Here is a 25,492-nt window from a genome sequence, read left to right on the forward strand (position 1 = left end):
CCTACTGACTCCCCCATTTGAAATTTCAGATCAAGTTAACACACCTACGTACTGGGTCTAGTGCCCCTCCCCCCCAGTCAGAATACGGGTTGGCCCATTTTGTCGTCTATATTTGTGGAGATCTGACTACGCCACTGTCACACTCCTCTGCACCCCCTCCAAAGTCACTGAACGACTAGTATTACAATTAGTAACATCTCACATCCCCCTAGCCCCATCACAATGTGGTTTGAGTCCACTACACTCCACAAAGACTCTTCTTACAGACATTACACAAAGAGTTTCTGATGACATCAATTAAGCTAGGTTACTACACACGCTTCTAGTCACACTAGACAATGGCAAAGCTTTTGATGCCATCCCTCTTCATAACCTCACAAACAAAATATTCAACTCAAACATGCACAATAACACAAAAAGATGTCTGTCAAACTACTTAGAAGACAGATGTGCACATGCAACATTTGCCGGTCAGTCATCGAACATCAGAAACTCCACAAACGGCGTCCCTCAAGGATCTGTTTTGTCCCCTACACTCTTTATACTATTCATGCATGACATACCCACATCCCACACACCACAAATACACATAGCTTCCTATGCAGCCAACATAACACTTACATGTACACACAAAAATGCACAGCTGCACACATCCTCCAACCTTACCTCAGCACACCACACGAATGGTTCACCATAAACAGACTCAATATAGCCCCTTCTCACAAACTGGACAGCAGAACATAGTCACATTCCACATCTCACCATAAACAACACCCCCTACCCCCCCCCGACACAAAATCTTTGTGTAACATGCAATACGTCAATGTCATTTAGACAACACATCACAAAATCATCAAAAATAAATTAACATCAAGACTCAACGCCCTAAGGTCACTTACCCATTCAACATTCGGAGACAACAAAGAAACCACCACCACAGTATACAAACAATATATACGTTCAATGATGAATTATGCAAGCCCTGCTTGGCCTTCTAACCTCACTAAAACACACTACAACACCCTACAAACCATACAGAACAAGGCCCTAAAAATAATCACAAGCTGCACAGCTACTACACCTACAGACCACCTACACCAAGAAACAAAAGAGCTCAAAGTCAAGGATCATCTAGATATGAGAGGCACACAAATTCTTGCCGCAGCCTCCACAAACCCATACCACCCACTACACCACATGGCAGCGCATCCACACACACCAAGGAACATCAAAACAACATCCAGAACACAATCTCATACACAGATACTGTCACCTCTCCCCCTCGCCCGCCTCAAACCAGCTTCCAGTAGCATATCCACACTCATATCACTCGCCGCTCCATTCAGTCACTCAAAGACAACACACAGCTGCATGCACGGCCTCCTGATATCCACCCTTCTGAATCCTACCTTCCTCGTGAGGACAGGGTCCACCTGGCCAGGCTGAGATGTGAGCATCATCCAGCCCTCTTGAGTTATCAGAAGAGGCCGGATGACTCCGTCACTGATGCTTGTCCAGGATGTAACACAGCACCCCATACTATTAATCACATTATGGAAGACTGCATTGCACACAATCACCTTCGCCAACAACACAACATACACTCCTTGAGAGCTGTGTGGGAAAGCCCGGTCTCAGCTGTGGCCTTCCTTAGGGACTCGGGGCTGTTCGGCCAGACTGGCTAAGGAACAACAACTACTACTTCTACTGATTTGATTCATCTGACGGAACTGGGACATTCTCACAACTCGATTGTACTTTCATGAAATAGAGTTATGAAGCAGGAATGAGACTCCTTGGTTACTATGCAGATCAACCGTTCAGCCTGGGGAAGGTCCGGAGTTAACGTGACCAAATCTTTATACCACGACTGACAAACTTCCTACCTTGAATCATCCCCTTCAGTCTGACTACACTTGGCCATCAGCTGAACTAAAAAGGGGTTATGGGTCCTTGTCAGATGAAAATAAGCATAGTATATTACAGTAATATGTCATCCATGTTTTTTGATGAGGAAGCACCTCTTAGGGCTGCCCGTTTCCTCAGTGCGTCCCTCCCAGAAATTAGACAAGTGGCCCAACACGTGTCTGTTACCTTTCCACATATTCTTATAAAGATATTTGTTGTTGTTGTGGTTGCTGTTGTTGCATGACCCCCTTTTGTCTGGCCGTTCAGACACGTCGACCGCAGGTAACCAGTTACCCCTGTTCAAGTCAATGCCTGGCTGTATTTTTCATTGTAAAATTCACTCTAGCTAGGCTGCAGAGTGTTTCGAAGCCACATTTGTGTGTGAAGTTGTAGGCATCAACAGACAACCTTATTAGGGATCAAGCGAGTTTACAAATCAGACCCAGTAGATGTAGATGTGGAGCCATTGCCTTTGCAACGGCAGGTATCCACACCCATTCGACCTCAGTCATTTCGCTCTTGGTAACTTAACCTATCTAACCTGAGCTTACTTAGCCCAACTTAATATAACATAATCTAACATATGCTAATATCCAGAACGACTTGAGGACGGATGCGTTTGGGGGCCGGTTTACACACACACACACACACACGCACACACACAGGCCTAGACACTCGCATGATGCTGAGGCGTAGTGAGTCTGTGTGTGGTGGAAAAATGTCTGTTTGACCTTCACATTATCCACACATTGCTCCATTAATAACTCTCCTCCCACCTACCCACCCACTTTTCTGTCCTTCATTCTTATCGTACTATCTTGTGTGTTACTTATACTCACACAGGATGACATGAAGGGAAAAAAGTTTAGGTTGGGCATTGAACTTTCTGTTTCCCGGGGTGGCAACTGCGGCGGAGCTGGGGTTTTGCCAGGCTTTATAGGGTTTTCACAACAATTCGTCGACCACCACAGCACATAGTTCCTCTCCTGGCACCTTTACGCTCATCACACTATCCCAGATCAAAGAAGGGAACGTGAATCCGAGAGAGAACGCATTAAAAGATTCAAAGCCTCTCGAATCAGACGGGAAAATAAGTTTGCAGTTCCAGCGGTATATTAGTTCAGTCAGTCCATTGTGGTCAGCTAACCAGGGGATACTATGATTGTGGGCAACTACTTGCTACCAGAGTTGCCAAGATAGCCTCCCCCTTCTTTGCTGGATGTAGACAGGTTTCTTTCCATTTAGCAACCATAATTTATGTCTACTGAAAAGAATTCTTGAGATATTGTAGAGATAATCATATAGCTTTAGCGAAATTCTTGAGATTTTTGGAGTGTTTCTAGTGATTCTTTTGAGGTCTATGTATTTAGCGACAGAGCCATTCATTAGCAACCTTAGCGATATTTGGAGATTTAGACATGGCACTCCACAACCTGTTACTAGTCGGCAAGAATCCCTCTCGTGGGCAAGATCACGGTGCACACAACATCAGCCCCTTCACGATGCCCAAACAATACAGTTACTTCTGTGCCGGGCCTGCCAAACTCCCCGATGAGGTGAGTTTAAGTTGATATCCAACACTAAGAGAAGGAAATGGTCTGGAGATGTATTTGGCTAGGCATCATTAAATCAAAGTTTCGTGTGGCATACGTCTTGAGATCGTGTGCAACAGTAATGCCAAAAGTCCTGAAGGAGGCGGATGGTTAGAGATTGTATTTACTCGTATTCCAGACTAGGGTAGTTTTAAGATTCGCTGTCACTTGTTTTTACGTACAGATCTGGTTTTATCGTTGTGTGTGTGTGTGTGTGTGTGTGTGTGAAGAAACGTCAGTGTATTGATGAGTGGTACCTAGTGGATGCAACAACTAAATAAATGAAAAAATAATTGGTGAGAGTGGTTTTGGAAAATAAAATCGAAACTAGCATTACATGCAATATACGTTTACCTAAACACACACACACACACACACACACACACACACACACACACACACACACACGTCTTGCTGTAGGCCTATATGATTTTGCGGGGGTACGAATGAGCGATTTTAATGTGTCATAAATTAGGCTTGTTTGTGTGATGAAGTGACCAGTTAAGCTGTGGTTGTTGTTGTAATTGTTGTTGTTGGCTGTGGTGGTGGTGGTGGTGGTAATGGTTGTGGTGGTGGTAGTAGTGGTAGTGGTGGTGGTAGTGGGAGGGTCGTCATCTTGGTCAGTGATCTCATTACCATCCCACTTCTCACTGGATTTGATTACTGTTTGTCAGCATGAAGATCGATGAGCCCTTGTAATAAGATAGGAATGAGTCTTCTTGGTTACTAGTCAAAACATCCCTCCAATCTGACGTCTCTTTGGTTACCAGCCATATCAATCCTCCAATCTGACGTCTCTTTGGTTACTAGTCAAATCAACCCCCCAGTCTGACGTCTCCTTGGTTTCTAGTCAAATCAGTCCTCCAAGCTGACGTCTCTTTGGTTACTAATCAAATCAACCCTCCAGTCTGACGTCTCCTTGGTTACTAGTCAAAGCACTCTTGCAGTCTGACGTCTCCTTGGTTACTAGTCTGATCAACCCTCCGATCTGACGACTCCTTGGTTATTAGTCAAATCAACCCTTCAATCTGACGATTCCTTGGTTATGTCAAATCAACCCTCCAATCTGATGTCTCCTTGGTTACTAGTCAAATTTAGCCTTCAGAATGACAACACCTGGCCATGAACTAATCTAAAATGGGTTAGGGATCGGTGTCAGGTGAAAGGAAACAGACAATGTAGTGTTTTCACCTAAACCTTGCCCAGATTTTGGTAAATAAATAAATAAATAAATGTCCAGTAGTGTTTGCGAATGTGTTTGTTGTCGTTTTCTGCTATCTTCCCATTTTTTGTTCATCCCTGTTTAGTCATGGGTCACGTGGAGAGGATGGAGAGTGAGAGACTGACGAAGAGAGTGTATGTGAGTGAGGTGGAGGGGGAGAGAGGCAGGGGAAGGCCAAGGATGAGATGGAGGGATGGAGTGGAGAGGTATATGAGGGGAGTCTGAATTGGGAGCAGGGCAGTGAAATGGCGGGGGACAGGGTGACGTGGAGGCGATTTGTTTGTGGCCACCCCGTATAAGGGATTAAGGCGTCTGGCAATAGATAGAATGATAGACTTCTTTCCTCGGTGTTGGGGTTTGTAGGGTGTAGGGAATGAGAGAGAGAGAGAGAGAGAGAGGAGAGAGAGAGAGAGAGAGAGAGAGAGAGAGAGAGAGAGAGAGAGAGAGAGAGAGGTGTACTATGACCGACAAAACTTTCCCTTACATGTGTCTGGCAGTTAAGTCAGGTGGCGGTCACGTGATTCCCTTCAGACGTTTATCAGCATTAACTCAGTCTCAAGGTCACTTTCTCCCATTCTCCGCCGCACCGCCTCTACTCATACTGCCCACAGGTCTATCTGTCTTTCTGTCTATAGCTAAACACCATAATCTCGTAAGGGGTGGTCGTTTGTCTTCGAGTTGTTTTGCGGAGGGGCACTAACCCTCTGCTAACCCACTTGCTAACACAAAGGGAACACATGTGGATTGGGTGTATGGTTACCACCTAGCGTTGTAAATGGTTTCCTGGCTTACAGGAAACCATTGGGCTTGTATCACAATGTAAAGTCATCTGAAAAGGAAAGGAGAGTAATAAAAGATGACAGGAAAGGTGAGGGAAATAGGAAAAGAGAGGACAGACACAGAAAAAGAATAAAAAAGACGAAGGAAGAAGTAGGCAGCACTACATCAAGTGAGTGGATGATTAAGAATGCTCAGAAGTCACATTTATAAAAGATTCTATGCAGTTCTTTAAAACATTGAAGATTTTCTTTAAGTTTTACGATTTTTTTTTTTTTTTATTTGATAAGTTTTTATTATATCTCCGTAAAAGCTGACCGGAACCACTTGCCATTACAGAGAGCATTATTCAGCTTAGAACTGACTTTTGTGTCTGTATTCTCGTCCCTCGAACCTCCCTAACACCTCTTCCATAGCGATTTTTTTTGGATATGCTTAATGTCGAGGTGTATGTTATTTGTGCTCAGTATGGTGGTATTGAATGATTTTAAGGACACAGGCGACCATCATCCATTCACTTGATGTAGTGCTGCCTACTTCTTCCTTAGTCTTTATCATTCTTTTGCTGTGCCTGCCCTCCTCTCTTCCTATTTCTCCCATCTTTCCTGTCACTACTTATTGCTTTTTTTTCCGTTACAGATGGCTTTACATTGAGTGACAAGCCAAATGGTTTTCTGTAAGCCAAGAAACCATTTACAACGCTGGGTGGTAACCATATAACCAAACCATACTTGCTCGCTACGTGTCAAGTGGGTTGGTGGAGGGTTAGTGCCCCTCCCTGTAAAACAAATAACTCAAAGAGTCAAATGGCCACCCCGTACGGGATTATGGTGTCTGGCAATAGATAGATAGATAGAAAAGAGGATAGTAAGAAGTAACAAGCAAAATAAATCGCTTAGGAGGAGGTGTTGAGATGCTGTGTTAAGTTGCGGGTGTTGAGGTGGTGTGTTGCTTGTGTTGAGGTGGTGTTATGTTGCAGGTGTTGAGGTGGTGTTATGTTGCAGGTGTTGAAGTGGTGTTATGTTGCATATGTTGATGTGGTGTGTTATGTTGCGGGTGTTGATGTGGTGTGTTATGTTGCAGGTGTTGATGTGGTGTGTTATGTTGCATATGTTGATGTGGTGTGTTATGTTGCAGGTGTTGATGTGGTGTTATGTTGCAGATGTTGAGGTGGTGTTATGTTGCAGATGTTGATGTGGTGTGTTATGTTGCAGGTGTTGAGGTGGTGTGTTATGTTGCAGGTGTTGCGGTGGTGTGTTATGTTGCATATGTTGATGTGGTGTGTTATGTTGCATATGGTGATGTGGTGTGTTATGTTGCAGGTGTTGATGTGGTGTGTTATGTTGCATATGTTGATGTGGTGTGTTATGTTGCAGGTGTTGAAGTGGTGTTATGTTGCATATGTTGATGTGGTGTGTTATGTTGCAGGTGTTGATGTGGTGTGTTATGTTGCAGGTGTTGATGTGGTGTTATGTTGCAGGTGTTGATGTGGTGTTATGTTGCAGGTGTTGATGTGGTGTTATGTTGCAGGTGTTGATGTGGTGTTATGTTGCAGGTGTTGATGTGGTGTGTTATGTTGCAGGTGTTGAGGTGGTGTGTTATGTTGCAGGTGTTGAGGTGGTGTGTTATGTTGCAGGTGTTGAGGTGGTGTGTTATGTTGCAGGTGTTGAGGTGGTGTGTTATGTTGCAGGTGTTGAGGTGGTGTGTTATGTTGCAGGTGTTGAGGTGGTGTTATGTTGCAGGTGTTGAGGTGGTGTTATGTTGCAGGTGTTGAGGTGGTGTTATGTTGCAGGTGTTGAGGTGGTGTTATGTTGCAGGTGTTGAGGTGGTGTTATGTTGCAGGTGTTGAGGTGGTGTGTTAGGTGGTGTTGCAGGTGGTGAGGTGGTGTGTTATGTTGCAGATGTTGAGATGGTGTGTTATGTTGCAGGTGTTGAGGTGGTGTTATGTTGCAGGTGTTGAGGTGGTGTTATGTTGCAGGTGTTGAGGTGGTGTTACATTGCAGGTGTTGAGGTGGTGTTATGTTGCAGGTGTTGCGTGGGTTGCAGGCGGGTCTTCTGCAGTACCGGGGCACCCATGTAAGCATGCTGGAGCTGTCTCACCGCTCAAACGACTTCAAAGACATGCTGGTTGCCACAGAGAACAATGTCAGGAACCTTCTGTGAGGATGCCACTGTTTGGGTTATTTTAAATTTTTCATGACTGTTGCTGATATTATTACACCCAGTATGTGAAGGGGGGGGGCATGTATGTGTGTGTGCATGCATGCATGTGTGCAACCAGGTACTGTCCAACTACCAAATGCTCTATATGGCTGGGAGGCAATGATCATTTTGCTGCTATACCTCAGTGCTTAGTTTCACTCCCACTCTGTCACACACTCCCCTTTTTCACTGCTTCCTTTCCATTCTCTCTCTCTCTCTCTCTCTCTAACTCATTCTCTTCCCCCCCCCCCCACTCATTCCCTCTCACTCCGTCTCTCCTTGCAGCAAGGTACCGTCCAACTACCGAGTACTGCTCATGGCAGGCGGCGGCAATGGTCAGTTTGCTGCAGTACCTCTTAATCTCATTTCCAGGACGGGCAAGGCAGACTACATCGTTACAGGTCTGGAATTTCATTTATTAGCTAGGGAATAGTTATGGGTTTGTTTTTATGCTGTTACTGATGTGTTGGGGTTTAGTTTGTGGGCTACTGCTTATTTGGTAGGGGTTGGTGTACACGCTATTGTTGTGTGAAGGTTAGTTTATGTACTTTTTTAAATGATTTTTTGTTACATTGTTGCTGTTGTGTTAGGAGTCAGTTTACATACATGTTTATGTTTAGAAAGCAGGTAATTTGTAGTAGTTAAAGGGTTAATGAAGGGTATAATTATCAAATCCTTAGTTCAAAAAATATCTCCTTGGCAATATAAAAGCATCTGAAGGTAGCAAGAATATACTGTATTAATGTCATTACAGCTTAGGGGTTAACAACCCTTGTGCAGTTAACAGGTGTATGTGTGGCTTCTCTCCTTTTGATTTTGTTAAATCTAGGAAGGATCTGTAGTAGTGAAAGGGTGAAAGGGATATTAAAGGCCATATCTAATCTCCCCAGTTCAAAAAATTGTCTCTCAGGTTGAATCATCTCATCGAGGATTACCAAGAACAGAATTAAAAAGAGGTCTAAATAAAAATACTAATAACCTTCATGCTGTAAACAGGAGTCTGACCCTTGTTCTTCCCCCAAACAGGCAGCTGGTCAGACAAGGCGGCCAAAGAGGCAACGAAGTATGGGACGATACATAGGTGTGAGGTGGACAAGACAGCGGAGGGGTGGAGGACCTGTACTGACCCTGAGGCATCTTATGTGTACTACTGTGAAAATGAGACTGTTGATGGTGAGTGAATGAGGCCGATGGGTGAGGGAAGGTTGCTAAATACAGGAGTAAAGAAATAATTTCAAGAGACTAGGAAACAACAGGGGGTGAGTGAGAGATTGAGAGGATTAGAGATATGAGATAAACAAGGGTGAGGGATTGTGGGAGGTTGAAAGAGGTGATCAAGTATGCGGAGGTTTTGAAGTGTGAGGTGGGCAAGAGAGTGGGATGTTCCTGTGTTGGTGTGGCAGCTCTGCTCTGTCCCTGAGGCATCATATGTGTACTGTACAGTACTAAAATAATGTGACAATTGATAGTGAGACAGGGTGGCAAAATACATAAGAGAAGGTTTGGGAATGAAGGGACCATTGGGAGAGGATAGGAGACAACAGAGAGGGTAAAAAACAACTGAGTGGGTAGAAGACAAGTGAGAGAGGTTAAGAGACATGTGCAACTGGGTAGGAGACAAGTGAGAGGCAACTGAGAGAGGGTAATAGGCAATTGTGGAGGAGAGAAAGGGGCAGTAGACAGTTGAGGATGAGGGGGAGTGGGTGAACAATGAAAGGAAATGAAAGAGGCAGAGAAGTAAGAGTGAGTATGGATGTGTGACATAGCTAAAATGATGGAATGTCCTGGAATAGGTTGGAAGCCATGCAAGAATGACACTTTTGTGGATGTCAGAGTGAGGAAGTGAAAATGAGTGTGAGTTAGGCAGGACAAGAGTAAAGGAGACTAAGGGGTGTAGGGGTCATATGCATGCAAAAAAGTAAGCATACAGTAATTGCTGCAGTGTGCACCTACCCTGAACACATTCCCGAGGTCCAATAGTCCACCCATGACACCAACGCTTTACTTTTGTATTCCTCACATGTCTCATGGCACACAGTCTCAAGTGTGATAAGCTTGGGATATCACTTCCAAATCTGGTGTTGTGGTCTTAGTGGAGGTGTTTTTATGATGTGTCAATGGGGCCATATGCAAAAGTAGTGAACATGTTGATGCAGAATTCAAATCCATAAACTCTTTTTCCACTAAGTAAATAAGATAGTTCAGTACAGCAATATGACTTTTTAGCAGGTGTATGTGAATTCCACCAATAAAACATGCAAAAATATGTGTGTATTGTAATGTTTTTGAGATAGCCAGAATTCCAGAGGTTTGAATACTTGGACCATTTTATTGGGGCCCCCCATTTTCATACTTTTCATATTTATGGACACTGTCTCATCATATCCTTAGGTGGGAATAAAATATGATGATAATGGTCATCATAATCATGATGATCATGATCATGATGATACACCTCATTTCACTGAATGTCTTGTTGATAGTTCTTCAAATTTTATAATTTCTCTTTCCATTTGGATCCTACCTTACCCTATCCTTATAAGCAGGGATAAGAGTTGGGATGGTGGTGATGGCGATAGAGGTGATGATGGTAATTGATGATTGATAATGGTACTGTTGATGATGTGCTTTTGCAGGAGTGGAGTTCCAGACTGTGCCAGAGGTGCCTGCTGGAGTGCCCCTTGTATGTGACATGTCCTCCAACATCTTTACAAGGCCATTCGACATCTCCAAGGTCAGAGGTCATTGGTTTTATGTGTATATGTATATCTATAAACATATGTTTGTAATGTTTTAGTTTTGAACTGGGTAGACCCTGGAGAATTGCTTTGCCATTGTGTAAAGAATGAGCCACACTGCAGAGTTGATCCTGGGGTTATTTTTAAAAATATTTTTGGTATTCAAATTGACTAATATCTGCACTGCATGCAGTGCTTTAGACCCAAAATTGTGCAATCAGTCCCTGATCCACATTGATCTCCCTTTCTAGTTTTGTGGTAGGTAGGGTGTCAACCTGCAATAATCAAAATGAAACTTAACAAATTACTGTAATCACATTGTCCTGGCCGAGATTCAATCTCAGGCCCTCATGCTTGATATGTGCACATGTTACCACTGAACCAAAGAGAGGATCGCTGCTTTGCCTTTAAGCAATGCGGGCTTTTATGAATCCCATTACATCACTCTTTTCTCCCATTGGTGATTAATATAGTCAGTTTCAAACACATGGTAGTGTAGCATTGGAGGCCAGCATAAGGGATGCTGCGGACCACACAGGATGTCTCATCTCTGGGATGTAAGGACTAAGACACTGTCAGCTAACCAACAACATCACTGCCTTCCAAGCCTCACCTCACATCCCACACCACTGCCAACCAATGTAATAACCAAAATGAAACTTAACAAATTAATTACACTGTCCTGGCCGAGAATCAGTCTCAGATCCTCGCACTTGATACACGCACACGTTACCACTGAGCCAAAGAAAGGATCCCCGCTTTGCTTCTAAGCAACACGGGCATTCATAGACCCCATTACATGCCATCCAGTCACTTGATATAGTGATACCTCCTGGTGTCTACACCAAGTGTTATGCCAAGTGGCTTCCTCTAATCTTCTGTATGTTGGGTTGTAAATATTTAGTCTGGGAATCTAGTAAGTTAGTTGGGCACTCTTTCTCAGTATAGTACATCGCCCTATTTATCTCTGTCTACTGTCTGTCTGAGTGTCTTAATGTGTAACATTATTTGCCTTCCTTTCTGTGGTATCAATAAATAACATTTTAACAGCCTGTTGTTGCCTTCAGTTCGGTCTCATATACGGTGGTGCCCAGAAGAACTGCGGGACTGCTGGAGTGACACTGGTAATAATAAGGGAAGACCTGTTGGGCAACCCACTCCCCACTTGCCCCAGCATCCTCGACTACACCATCACCAATAAGCATCAGTCTATCTTCAATACACCACCAGTCTTCCCGTGAGTGCATTTTATTTATAGCATATTCTTTTGGGAAGCTCTTCCTCAGGAATGCATTTTGTGTTACACCTTATTAAATTTCTTGCATGGTGTTTATATCTTTTTAATATTAACTGTAGGGGAGGGATTTCCAGTATTCACTGCCCAGAAAGTTGAGAATGGGTAGAGGGGAAGCTGGTGAAATAAGGAGTGAAAAACAGAAGATAAGCTAATAGTGCTATTTTTCTGTAGAGACTTTCTTGGAAAAAGTAATTATGTATTTGGAATGATTATTTGTTTTGTTTACCAGAGAGGAGGGAAAGGAAAATTCTTAGTAACTAAAACTGGATATGTCTCTCTTGTCTGAGCTCTAAATATCCTAGAGCAGTGACCTGATCAGCATTTGTTTCCTGTACAACATTTGGTTTCATGGAATAGGACTTTTCAGTAAGCTGTTTTTGTGTAGATGGGACACTCAGCCTTTAGCAGACATGTATTTACGTAATAATGAATATGGGATGGTGTGACTGTATAAATGCATATATGTATTTATTCTATATCTATATATACTGTATACCTCTCATGTATCAATGAAGAGGTTCAATCTGAGAATTAATCATTGCTTATATAAATCAGACTATAGTACTGAAAGTTCACTCTGCTCAAGTGTTACTGTATGCTTAGGATCCATGTGAAGGGTGCAGACTGCTTATGCTTAATAATTTAACATTGATTTTTTTTTTTTTTTTTTTTTCAGTTAAGAAGTGTTATTGGAGAATCAGTGTTTATTTTTGAGTCAGTCTTTGTTTAGTCTCATGAAGCTTGACTATCTGTTCAGGGTCTGTGATAAATGTGGTGCTGTTTATACCTACCAGCACTGCAGATGTGCAGTATTGATATTTCAGTTAAAACTTTTCATCAGAGGGTTAATTTTCTTCCTTATAAGGTAGACTAAGTTTATTCTCATTGAGTGTGACTGTGTGCTCAGGATGTATGTAATGAGTGAGGTGCTGCAGTGGGTGGCAAAGGAGGGTGGTGTAGAGGAAATGTCGAAGAGGACCACCGAGAAGAGTAACCTGCTGTACTCCATTATTGACCATTCCTCAGGCTTCTATGCCACCACCGTCCACCCCACCAAGAGGTTAGTTATAGTTAGTTACTTAAAATAATTCTTAAATTTATGCCTGTTGGTTGCACAAGGGCCATCAACGTGGATAAATAATTTTTGCTTAGTCCCAGTCACTTCTGTACCACCACCATCCACCCCACCAAGTGCTCATTTAGTCACGTTGTTTCTATTGTCTTTCTCAGTGCAGTAATGTACAGTAGTGAGGCATAAATGTCAATTTCTATCTATCTATCTATCTATCTATCTATTGCCAGATGCCTCAGTCCCATAAGGGGTGGCCATGGAAAAATTGCCTCCATGTCGCCCTGTCCAATGTCACTTCACTGACTTGCTCCCAGCTCACACCTCCCTCTCTCATATACCTTTCTTTCTTTCAATGATATATAAGAAAAAAAATATTAATGCAATGTAGAAATTAATGAGAATTGTTATTAATCCCTTCAGCTAAAGTGGTAGTTTTCTATGACTAAGATCAGCTTCTGTTTACATTATTAAAATACATAGACTGTCATAGTACTGAAGGTGATATTTCGTTGCCCACGCTCCAGATCTCGAATGAATGTGGTGTTCCGTGTGGGCAGTAAAGAAGGCAATGAGGAGCTGGAGAAGAAGTTTGTAGAGGAAGCAACACAACAGGGCCTTCTGAGTCTCAAGGGGCACAGGTGGGTGAGAGAAGAGGTGATGGGGGCAGGTGAGGGGAAGGGGTGGGTTAGATCACGGATGTTTGGGTGACAGGAGAATGGGAATGGGAAGGTTGAAGACAGGGTGAGAGAGTTTTGCAAAAATAAGGTGGGGATGAGTTGGTGTTAGGATTAGTCAGGTGCAAGAAAGGGTAAGAGTAGGCTGAAGGAAGGTTAAATTGGAGTTGAAGAATGAATAAGGGAAAGCTGAAGAAAGGAGGATATTATAAGGTGGTTAGAGAGGGGACAGGGGTTGGTGGGTGACAAGGCAGAGGTCAGGGATGTAGGTTAATGAAGGTTAGGGGTGAGAGAAAAAGTTGGTGAGGGGTAGGGGTAGGGACAAGAGCTGGTGTGGGTCAAGGTCAGGGGTGGGAGAATTGGGATGGATTAGAGGCAGGGTATTGATAAGAGGGGAAGGCTGGGTTATTGGTGAGTTAGGGACAAGGGTGTTTGGTGACAAGAAAAGGGAACGAGAGGGTTGAAGAAAGTGAGATGGCGAGAGGGCAGGATTGGATTAAGCATATGAACACGCTAAAGGAAAATAGCCACATTAATGATTATGATGATTATAATATTTATAAGGATAATGATTTTGATGATTTTATCAACCAGAAATTTATAACTAATCCTGTAAGATATACTGTGCATCAAAAAGATATATTTTTCCCTAAAAGCTGTAACTAAGCTACGGCCCTCAAACCTCAGAAAGTTTCACAGTGGTGAGTAAAACTGTCTCTAATATTAGTCATAGTAAAGTGGATAAGTTGTCCTCCAAGATTCAGGGTTGAAAGATATAACTTCCCCTAAAATGTAACAACCTTCCTAAAAGTTATAACTTAACATAGAATGTGCAACTGGAGCAATACAGTACAGCTTGCCAAAAAAATATTTTTTGCTCTAAAAGGTATGTCTTGCCCTCTCAGGTCAGTGGGTGGGATCCGCGCTTCTCTTTACAATGCCATCACCATGGAGGAGGCAGAACGTCTGGGAGAGTTCATGAAGGCCTTCCAAAGAGACAACAAGGCCTAGGAGACTGGCCTTAGGTGTCTGGGAACTGCTGTATTGTATGGTTTGTGGCATAGATGGATGTGATAATATAGTATTCACAGTAAGATAGGGGATTTCACTTTCCCTGTGTGGTAATGTAGCATAGTGTTCATAGAGGTAAACAGAAATGAACTAAATCATCAGGTATTGGCACATGTGTTCAAGACCTCTGATTGACAGAATGAAACAAGGCAAAGGGTTAGTGCTGCCACACCAGCAGTCTGGATCTTGGCTGGAATTCAGACACTGTTGCTGATAGTTCCTTCTCATATATGTGGCTTATTTTTGCTGGAAAAGCAAGAAGCGTTAGAAGATTCAGCATTCTGCTTCTTCTTCTTTTGGAAAATCTTTTTTTTTTTTTTTCACGTCATAATTCTCCCCTCTTTATTGGAACAGGGTACAGTATTTGGGTTTGCAGAAGAAAAAGAAATGGGAGGAATCTGTCCCTTCCATCTTCGTACATCCTGTACAGACAATTCTTAGTTAACGAAGGAAGACAAATCGTAAGCTTATTGGTGAATTTAGTCCCTCGATCAGAACTCTTTGCCTCGTTTCCTCACATCAACTACTTGCACAGCATTGGGCAAGTGTGTTCGTACCCACAGAATGTACAGTAGCTAAAAGAAGCACCTGATGGGGTGTGTCTGATGACTTCTGAAAAATCATGTTCAATTTGTTATCTCCAGGTAGGGATATAGTGGTCTTATGAAACTAATTTATGATCTGAGTGTTTGTTTTACTGCTACATGTCATCAAAAACATATTTACTTTGATTATGGCTGAAGTTATCAATACATATCAATGAATGCCACCCTCATGTGAGCAGGGCTACGCACGTCCCAGCATAGTAACTACTGTCAGTGGTCTCATACTGTTTCAGAGAGAGAATACATATATATTTTTTTTTCTTTTAGCTGCTGCATATAGCAAGGTGTCTTAGAACTTTGCAGGTGTTGTCCAAGAAAATGGCTGGTGTAGTATCAGGAATTAAATTTTTGAAATCATCAAAATATTTTTAGAAGTTGCCAGAGAGTAGAATCTTTGAAATTAACAGAGAGAGGATCTTAGAAATTGGCAGAGTTTTGGAAAGTGGTAAAGAGTGGAGTCCTCGAAATTAACAGAGAATATAGTCTTGGAAAATAGCTGAGAACAGTCTTGGAAATTAGCAGAGCACAGAGCTATTGAAATTAACATGTGTTGTTTTACAAATTGGCAGTTTTAACCTTAGAAATGAGAAGAACAGTCCTGGCAGTTAGTAGGTAATAGTCTTAGAATTCAGAGGAGTGCAGTTTATACCATAGTTTTAGAAATTATGAGAAGTAGTCTTAGGGTTGCATTCTCGTCAGCTATGAAGACTAGCACCTCAACCTTAACAATTCATATTACATACTAAAGCATATTATTCCCTTCTGTATTTTCTCCATATGTACTGTATGTAGATTACTTACAGCATATATGTCATACAAGGACCTATTTGCATACCAGAAATAAAAATAAACCAGTAAGGAAAAGGTGCTGGGGAGCCTTCCTTATTTGATGAAAGCATGGGACTTTGGGCAGGCCTTAGATTTTTAGAGCACTACTTTGATTCTGCTGTGCTGAAATGTTCATTCCATGCAAAAAGAAACCATAGTGTTGAGGTAATGATGGAGTTGTGAGGATGTAATTATTATTATTATTATTTTTTTTTGCTACAGTTGTTACTGTAGCTTGACTCTAAAGTCCCATTTGTTGTGGTTCTACAATCTCGACAAGGTGTCAGTGTAATCTTGTTCTAAAGGTCCATCTTTGTAGAGTACATTCATCACTGTTGCGTGGTTCTGAAAACTCTCAGGGGTGTCTTTATGGTGTGGTTCTGGTCCCATTTTCCTTGGTTCTGAAAGCAAGCCAAGGTGTCATTGTGGCATATTTCAGAAGTGTCTCCAATATGCCACTGTGGTATGATTCAAAAGGCTCTCCAAAATACACCTTAAACTTTTCTTGTTTATCAATGTACCAAGGAAGCATGGTTCTAAAGTCCACCAAGATATCACAGAGATATGGTTCTAAAATCCCTCCAAGTTAGTTCTAAAGGCCCTTTAAGGTGTCACTGTGGCAAGTTGACCTCTGAGGGATCCGCCGGAATTTTGCAGTGTTAACACCAAGATGTCTCAGTGCACCGCGGCACCGAGACACACGGCGCACCAGGGGCTGGCCTGAACGGGTTATTGCCCATGCCCACTCTGCCCGCATTCCTGGGAACTGCACACATGAGTACATGCATGCCACACTTCGATAGTCAGTGTACACCACCCACAGACTCACAGGTGGCACTGAAACATACAGTACATGCTAATTAGGAATACTAAATTAATCTGAATGTTGTAATTACAACTCATATAGTGGATTGGTAACTACTGAATATTTGTCAGTTGTGAACATGAAGGTCTTTGATTAAAAATCAAGGTCTTTGGAGGGAAAAGAAATCTGCTCCAAGCAGACAGTGAGCCCTCCTTTCTGGGGCTTATTGATTAATATATTGAATCACAAGATATTTAACATATAGGTTATACAGTAAAATGAGATTACTATGCTATGGACTTAGTAGCCCCAGATTTAACTTTTCCTTGCACTCTTTCTCCAGACCTGCACTTTTACACCATTAACAAACACCTTTATCTAGTCCATGTACACAAACACAACTTTCAAGTTTAAGTTTTTCACTTGCAACCCTAGGCTTATCTGAATGTGAACTCAGTGAAATGCAAGCTAAAGTTGCCATCCTCCTGCAACTCACCATCCTACCTTTGGGGTATAGGGAGTTGAATGATATTTGTGTCGCTCAGCAGCAGAGCAGCTCAGTTATACTGGTTTCACCACATGAAGGCATCCCTCTCCAGCTTAGTACCCAACACTACTTAGTAAAATTCATTGGTTCTAATCTCATGACAAACTGATGTGTGGTAGGTTAGATTCACAATTACAAATCCTCAAACTCCCACCATTTATACCTGCTAGTTTTAAGCCAAGTACAGTATGTCATACCTTTGTTCTCACTGAAATCCTAAGCTAAGAACTGTACACCAAAGAAATTGTACTCAGAGCAATTCTTAGTCAAGTACTGTACTATAGTCACTCCCCTTGCTCTCACAGTAAATTGTAGCCAAGCATTCACATCCATTGCACTCAGAGGAATTCTTATCCCAAGAATTCATATCCCGTATACTCACTACCATCCATATCGAGCTGGAGGGCACCATTAGGAGAGTGGGGAAGCCTGGCCATCACTCCACCCTTGGCCACGCCCTCCCCATCCTGGTTGTGTCCTTCAGTCACAATCTCAAGGAAGCCCTCAGTCACTGTGGGTGGAGGTGGTGGTGAGAAGGGTGAATATGGTGCTTTGACCCATTTAATCAGAAGATATTTTAAAAACAATTCTTTCTCTCTCCAAACAGCTTCATTCAGCTTAGGAGAGACTTTTTACACTACAGAAGTTAGATATAACCTTCTTTACCTCTCTGAAATAAAATCGTATATGAGAAAGAATAAACTGAAATACTGTATATTTCATCAGAGTGAAGGGCCTAAGGGAGACTTGTTTTTGACTGAGATGAGGAGGATTTACATGAAGGTGTTACTTGGGGCAACTGTTTATCACCGATGTGAGGACAGGAATATGAGGGTGTTATTGGAGGAGATTGTTTTTGACTGATGAGGCAGGTGAATATGAAGGTGTTATTAGGGAATACTGTTTCTGATTGTAGGTGTGTATCCCTGTAGGTGTGTATGAGCCCATTACCCCTGTAGTAAAGATGTGTACGAGCCCCTTACCCCTGTACTATTGGTGTGTATGAGCCCCTTACCCCTGTACTATTGGTGTGTATGAGCCCCTTACCCCTGTACAATTGGTGTGTACAAGCCCCTTACCCCTGTACTATTGGTGTGTACAAGCCCCTTACCCCTGTACTATAGGTGTGTACGAGCCTTTTACCCCTGTACTATAGATGTGTACAAGCCCCTTACCCCTGTGGGTGTGTATGAGCCCCTTACCCCTGTAGGTGTATGAGCCACTTACCCCTGTATGTGTAGGTGGAGTGGATGCAGGTGGAGAAGGTGGTGTCATCAGTGGGAAAGTGGAGGATGTGGAACCACTCTCCTTCAAGCTGTTTCACATAAACACTTGTTAACATTTTTCTCATCTTAAAATAATGGTTGTAAAGTTGGGAGAAACTGTTCAGTGATACCTTAAACCTTGATTATGTTTTTTTTTTACTTGCAATTTCCTCAAACTTGTGTCATACTAACAGCCGTTTTCTGAACTCCTTGGGTAAGATAACTTTTTTTTTTTTTTAATCCCTGCTATAACCAAAGTATTTAATTCTGCATAGGAGATGCTTACAAACTGGAGGGGTTACAATTAACTTTCATTAATCCCTTCACTACCAGGAGGCTCTTCTGAACTAAGTGATCTCATCTGAGAGTGGCAATAATAATAATAATAATAATAATAATAATAAAGCATCATTCTACTGAAGCGGTTAAAACAAATATTGCAAATGTGTAGGCAAGGCCCCAACATCTAACAGTCAAAATTTAGTCCAGTAGCTAAAGTCAAGTGTGTTTGGCTCCTCTTCCTCTCTGCTGAGTGCACTGTGCAACATGACATGCAGGCTAACTACAAACATTCCATTAGCGACCATTAGATAGTGGAGGCTTGCATGCACCTTCACCCTCTGACTTAAAACCCATCCAGTGCAGTAAACTCCCATTCATTTTGTTACTGCTACCTTAGGCGAATGTAGTAAGCTTTGGAGACTTTTCAGGATGAACTTATAGAGAGGCTTCATAAACCCCCTACATTATGAGTTTTTTTTTCATAAGCTGAATGAAATGAATAGCAGGAATGACATGTAATGATATCAAGGGGTCAAGAGTATGGAAATATATGGCAGGTCAGGGACAGGCTGGGTTAGCAAATTGTACAGATAAAACAACACCCATGACTGAATCAGAAAGTGTCTAGTTGCCGGAGATAGTAATAAAAGTTTTTATTTTTACTGGAAGAAACAAAAGGTGAAGAAAATTACTTTGTGTTTGTAGTATTTTCCCTAGGTACTGTAATTAAGATACTGGGGTGTTGAAGTAATTTATATTTGAGTGATGTTGAGGTTGTTGCTGCTTAGTCCCGGTCTGTCTGGCTGAGCAAATCCACCCCACCGGGTTGGATCATGGCCCATCCCGCGGCGAGGTGCAGGAAATATGAAGACGTCGGGCTTGGGTGGTTACTACAGCTGCCCGGGATTGAGTTAACAGAACCCCACGTGCAGGCTCTTCAACAACACCAGGAACGTTAAGGTAAATGCAGATAAAGGTAAGTAAATGATGTCCTTACCTTACGCAAGTCCAGGTCAGGGATAGAGGAGACATTAGGACACACCCCCACCTGTAGTAGTGTTGACGCCCCCGCCACACCAACGCCCACACCCACACACACCACCACCACCACCACCACCACCAACATCTGAGGCAGGGAGGGAGGCCTGTGCGTTTGATTTTCTCAGAGTAAAGTCATGATGATGATGATGATGATGATGATGATGATGATGAAGTTGTTAATGATGATGAGAATGATGACAATGATGATAACGACGATGATGATGATGAGGATAATAAGTATTGGTGGAAACGGTGATGATAATGTCCTGGTGATGATGATGATGATGATGATAAGGAGGTGGTGGTGAAGGCAACGGTCCGGGAGGAATTTGGGGAGAAACTCGAAGAACATATTGAGAAAGATGTTGCTTTAAAAATTCGCTCCGTGACTGTAGCAAGATAACAGATAAATAAAGAAAAAAAAAAGAAAGAAAAATGTAAGAAAATAAAGTTAGGAGGAACATCTGTCGCCATCTCTCTCCACTTCTTCCCTGTTTAGACTTTTATGATGGCTGTGGTTGTGGGATTGTTATATTATGCTGTTGTAAATTTTGGTGTAGTTATCTCTCTTCTCCACCTGCTGCTGAGAGAGAGAGAGAGAGAGAGAGAGAGAGAGAGAGAATAATCATCTCTTAAAATGGCTAATTCCGTTTTTCACACGCCACATAACAGATGAAGAACAAGAATAACAGACAGACAACTTGCGAGATGAAATATTAAGCAGAGAACAAGACTGGTTGAGGAAATTTATAGATATGAAGAGGCGTCTCTCTCTCTCTCTCTGTCTCTGTCTCTCTCTCTCTCTCTCTCTCTCTCTCTCTCTCTACTGAGGAACCGGATGAAGATGAGTCAGCGCCTTCAAGATTTCTGCAAGACCGACCTAGTTTCTTTTCTCTCTCTCTCTCTCTCCACATTCTTTATTCCCACCACTCGTACTGAAGGGGCTAATTGAAGCTATCTCTATAACCTTAAGTTCGAAAATGATATCTTAAGCTGAATAAAACCGTCTTTACAGATAGAAGAAATTATTTAGGGATTTTTTCTTATTTATTTAGGGATTTTGTCTTATTCGGGGATTTTTTCTTATTTATTTAGGGATTTTTCTTATTAATTTAGGGAGTTTTTCTTTTTTATTTTATTTAATAATTGAAATTTTATAAGCCACAGTGAGGGAGTGGTGGTGTGCAAGGAGAGAGAAAAAACTGTGACTTGCAAATGAAGTGTGTGTGTGTGTGTGTGTGTGTGTGTGTGTGTGTGTGTGTGTGTGTGTGTGTGTGTGTGTGTGTGAGAGAGAGAGAGAGAGAGAGAGTGAGACAGACAGAGGCTGTGTGTGTGTGTGTGTGTGTGTGTGTGTGTGTGTGTGTGTGTGTGTGTGCGTATGCTAGTGTGACTAATAGTATGACATTACACCTTATCTGCAAGTGTGGGGGGAGGGGAGGAGGGGGAGCTAGGAATGTGAAGGCCATATATAAGTGTCTTGGATTATAAGTGTGTTGTTATAAGTGTGTAGATGTATTGTGTAGTAAGCTGAGGGGGGGGCGGCTCCAGACACCCCCCCCCATGGTCCTCATCTAGAAATAAATTGAAATACACAGGAAGGTTCATATATAAGGCTTCCCTTCTCCCTCCTCCTCCTCTACCTTCCCTCAAACTTCCTTCTTCTCCATTCTTTCCCTCCTCCTCCATTCTCTCCCCCTTTTCTCCCTCCTCCTCCATTCTCTCCCTTCTTTGCTCCCTCCTTCTCCATTCTCTATCTCCTTCTCTCCCTCCCTCTCCATTCTCTCCCTCCTTCTCTCCATCCTCCTCCATTCTCTCCCTCCACCTCCATTCTCTCCCTCCTTCTCTCCGTCCTCCTCCATTCTCTCCCTACTTCTCTCCCTCCACCTCCATTCTCTCCCTCCTTCTCTCCCTTCTCCTCCATTCTCTCCCTCCTTCTCTCCCTCCACCTCCATTCCCTTCCTCTCCATCTCTGTGCTGGGAGAAGTGATGTTTGGCTGTGACGTCACGCTTCTTAGGAACTTTCACTGTTTCTTGCCAGGCTTCAGGAGAGAGAGAGAGAGAGAGAGAGAGAGAGAGAGAGAGAGAGAGAGAGAGAGAGAGAGAGAGATTATCATTTTTACACTTTCGATGAGAGAGAGAGAGAGAGAGAGAGAGAGAGAGAGAGAGAGAGAGAGAGAGAGAGAGAGAGAGAGAGAGAGAGAGAGAGAGAGAGAGAGAGAGAGAGAATTTTTACACTTTCTTTCGATGATGTTGAGAGAGAGAGAGAGAGAGAGAGAGAGAGAGAGAGAGAGAGAGAGAGAGAGAGAGAGAGATTTACACTTTCTCTCCATGCTATTAACGGTGTCTCCGTCATTTCAGTGTTAATTTTTAAAAAATCTGAAATTTTCTATCCCTCAGAAGTCATTGCACTCCGATTTATTTATTTTTTTTTTTTATTATAATATAACATCATCATTTTGGCTATAAATTACTTGAGAGAGAGAGAGAGAGAGAGAGATTCGTATTTCCAAACTACTCCTTAGGTTTGATCTCGCGTCGTTTCGTCCAGCAGGCCACCTCCCTACCACTTGACCACCATAATACTGAGCCTTGAGTGGGTGTGTGAGGCTGACAGTGACACTAGTAGTAGTAGTAGTAGTAATAGTAAGAGCAGTAGTAGTAAGAGAGTGGTAGTAGAAGCAGTCGTTGTAGTAGTAGTAGTAGTAGTTGTAGTAGTGGTAGTATTGTTGTTGTTGTTGTCGTTGTTGCCCCAGATATAACAGAAACGTGAACCCAGTGGACTGCAGGCTGAATTTGTCCTCTTGCAGTCCACCATCCTCTTTTGGTACTGAATATAATAAAAAAAAAAAAGTAATTTTATCCGTCACGAGGTTGCATATAACACGATGCATATAAGTAACAATGAATAATGTAGGAAACCATGAATGCAAGAGGTAATTTTCAAAGTAAGATACGAATAACTTGCATGAATAAAAAAATACACACGATTTTGGATCTCATTGATGGCTTCTATAATTATAATATCATAAAACTATAAATAAATAATGCTGTAGCTCAGGTATTTTACAATGTTTGGTTTACGATGTTGACTTTGGCAGGTGAACACTCCGCCATTACGAATTTCTCTTTCATTAAGTTCACTGTGTTTTATTTCCCTTGGCCGGAATAACGGTAACAAACACGTAAACATATACACTGGCGGTTACTGGAAGGCAAATATGAATCCTTACACCATGAACGGGTCTTTAAATATGACTAAAATGATCTTACGTAGCCAGTATGAAAGAAAAATTGGCATTAATATTGAAAAGAGAGATAAAATAACATCGATAGTAGAATACAAAGCAGCTTGGGGTTGTATTGACCTTTTGTAACGACTTTTCTTTTTCAAAAAATTTCGCTCATCATGACAAAAATCGTCCAGTACTGTATTACCATGGCGCCTTAGTACCTTGTGAATTTTATATTATGTATCGGAGAAACGTTTTATATATACAAGGATGCAGGAAGAAATACAGTAGAACCAAAACAGAATGAATGTGTAAAGTGAAATCAGGGAAAAATGTTTGTACCTCGTTCACTTTAGGCTGTTTTCTCGTATATCACGTAGTTTTGCAAGACAATTTAAACAGATAATGTGAAGAAATCTTTCGTGAACCCAGTGGTGCAATTAGATTTTACTTATATATAGCATCTGTGTTGTGCAATTCAAATTTTCAAAAGTAAACAAAGCATGGCGTACCAAAAGGGGAAGACTTCATTTTGACATGTTATTTGTTGCAGTTTGTGGAATCAAGGCATCCAGACTGACGTGAATGGTGTACTAACTAGTTTCATAATTGTTTTTAATCTGAATCACGAATAATAGTGCCATATAACTATTTAGCATGACTGTTAGGCTTTCTGTATGGTTCTGTACTGATTAAAGACTACAATCGTCTTCGGCTTTATTTTCTCCCGCCAGTCAGTAGCTTTAAGTTAAAATAAAATTGCCCGGAGAAAAATCTGCCATCAGAATTATCAAAAGTATATTTCATGCATTAATAATGACAAAATATTTAAGGATATCAATGGAGAATTGGTAATTATCCAGGCGGCACATTGCTGGAACAAGCATAAGCATCGGTGATCGCCCCCAGTCACCCAGTTGCGAGGCAGAGATCGAAAGGGGCGGATGTAGGAGGACAGGGAAGGCTAAAAAGCCAGTTAAACACATAGTGGACATTGTATGAACAGTTCCATGGACATTACCACCATTGCCTCGCCTACAGTGATAATTTCTGTGCGATTCATGAACTATATCGGAAATAATGATGCACCGCGCCAATTGTTAACGGTCGCGGCAGGTTCAAACGCGGGCATCATTCCGTAGTTGTGCGGTGCTGGTGCAAGTACTTTAGTTCTGGAGTTAGAAACAGTGCATTTAATGTTAATTTGTGAGCAAGAACAGTGACAAGTGTACATTAGTGGTGTGGACATAGCCTATGAATATAGTGTGATACGTAATTTTGACTACAAACGAATATTCAGTTTGTGGAGACGGTGGTGTGAAGACAGACTCCTGCTTCTTTCGCATGCTGTATAAATTCATCGTTTCTGAAAATAGTGTTGTGAAGTTGCCTAGGAGCCGCTATTTCTGTCACAGTTGCGGATATTCATTGTGAGATTGATAGTCGTGTTGCGAAGATAGGCCGCTCGACAGTGGGTACGTGTCAGAAAACGGGTGTAGTAAATGGACGCAAACCGACGCTGTCATACGCACTGCAAGTACGATATTTGTTGACTGGAAACTGTATTATCAGGATGCTAAATAGACTGTGCTTCTGCCATGACTATAGACAATTAGTGTTTGTAACTGTGGTGTGTATGTGAAGATACTGAAGACCATGCAAGGCTGTGGTAAGATCTTCAGTTGCCGACGCACTGCTCACAATTTTCGAAATAAGACGGGAGGAGGATTGACAGTGAAACCATAGAATTAATCAGCGTGTGTTTGACAGTAATGGCAAAAACAATGTAAGAAATATGTGCTGAAGTAGAGATATTCAGTGTGTGTATAGAAAAATGGCTATGTTGAAAATTGGAGGTATTGTACAGTGCTTGAAATGTGCAGAGAGGGCATCTGTGTTCTCTCCCTCCCTCCCATCCTGACTCGCGGGACGGTTGTGGTAAGTACTTGCTTCTTTTACGCCTGCAATTCGATGACGTTTTTTAACTTTTATTCAGGCTGTCACCAGATGATTTTACACAAGTTTGGAAAGACCCGTGATAATAAAAAGGATTAATTAAGCTTATATCAGATTTTACTTGCTCGACATGGCCTTAAGCGAAAAGAAAACCGTCATCGGATTGAAGAGGCTTAGACATGTTTCAAGTGTATAAGGGTGGAGTCACTTGCCTTTACAATGTGATCGACGAGAGGAAACAGGGCTAGTGGTGCTTCAATGAGAGTCTGAATCCTGTAGTGAACTCGGTGCCTCGTTTCTTCTCGCCGGTCACAAGACATGAGCAAGTGTGTCCAGAGTTCCGCTGCTATCTTTAAAGTTGAATTACTGGTTTCACCCAT

At 42.1% G+C, this 25,492-nt stretch overlaps 2 protein-coding genes across 2 annotated transcripts; one reads left to right on the top strand and one right to left on the bottom strand.

Annotated features, from left to right (window-relative positions):
• Positions 1 to 3,368: 3,368 nt before the first annotated feature.
• On the top strand, positions 3,369 to 14,576 carry LOC145405992 (phosphoserine aminotransferase). The gene is made up of 9 exons (XM_080277173.1): positions 3,369 to 3,464; positions 7,528 to 7,658; positions 7,987 to 8,102; positions 8,728 to 8,874; positions 10,338 to 10,435; positions 11,507 to 11,676; positions 12,644 to 12,796; positions 13,333 to 13,446; positions 14,388 to 14,576. Exons 1-9 carry the CDS (start codon positions 3,411 to 3,413, stop codon positions 14,491 to 14,493), a joined length of 1,089 nt encoding a protein of 362 aa, XP_080133299.1. The 5' UTR covers positions 3,369 to 3,410; the 3' UTR covers positions 14,494 to 14,576.
• Positions 14,577 to 16,578: 2,002 nt separating this feature from the next.
• On the bottom strand, positions 16,579 to 25,492 carry LOC145406173 (crustacyanin-A2 subunit-like). Its single transcript, XM_080277371.1, has 5 exons — positions 25,325 to 25,492; positions 19,883 to 20,011; positions 18,566 to 18,653; positions 17,721 to 17,849; positions 16,579 to 16,823 (listed from the first exon to the last, which is right to left on the bottom strand). Exons 1-5 carry the CDS (start codon positions 25,490 to 25,492, stop codon positions 16,579 to 16,581), a joined length of 759 nt encoding a protein of 252 aa, XP_080133497.1.

This window comes from Coenobita brevimanus, chromosome 69 (genome assembly GCF_032717465.1).
Source record: "Coenobita brevimanus isolate Jiangsu-jjx chromosome 69, ASM3271746v2, whole genome shotgun sequence".
Classification (NCBI taxonomy): Eukaryota; Metazoa; Arthropoda; class Malacostraca; order Decapoda; family Coenobitidae; genus Coenobita; species Coenobita brevimanus.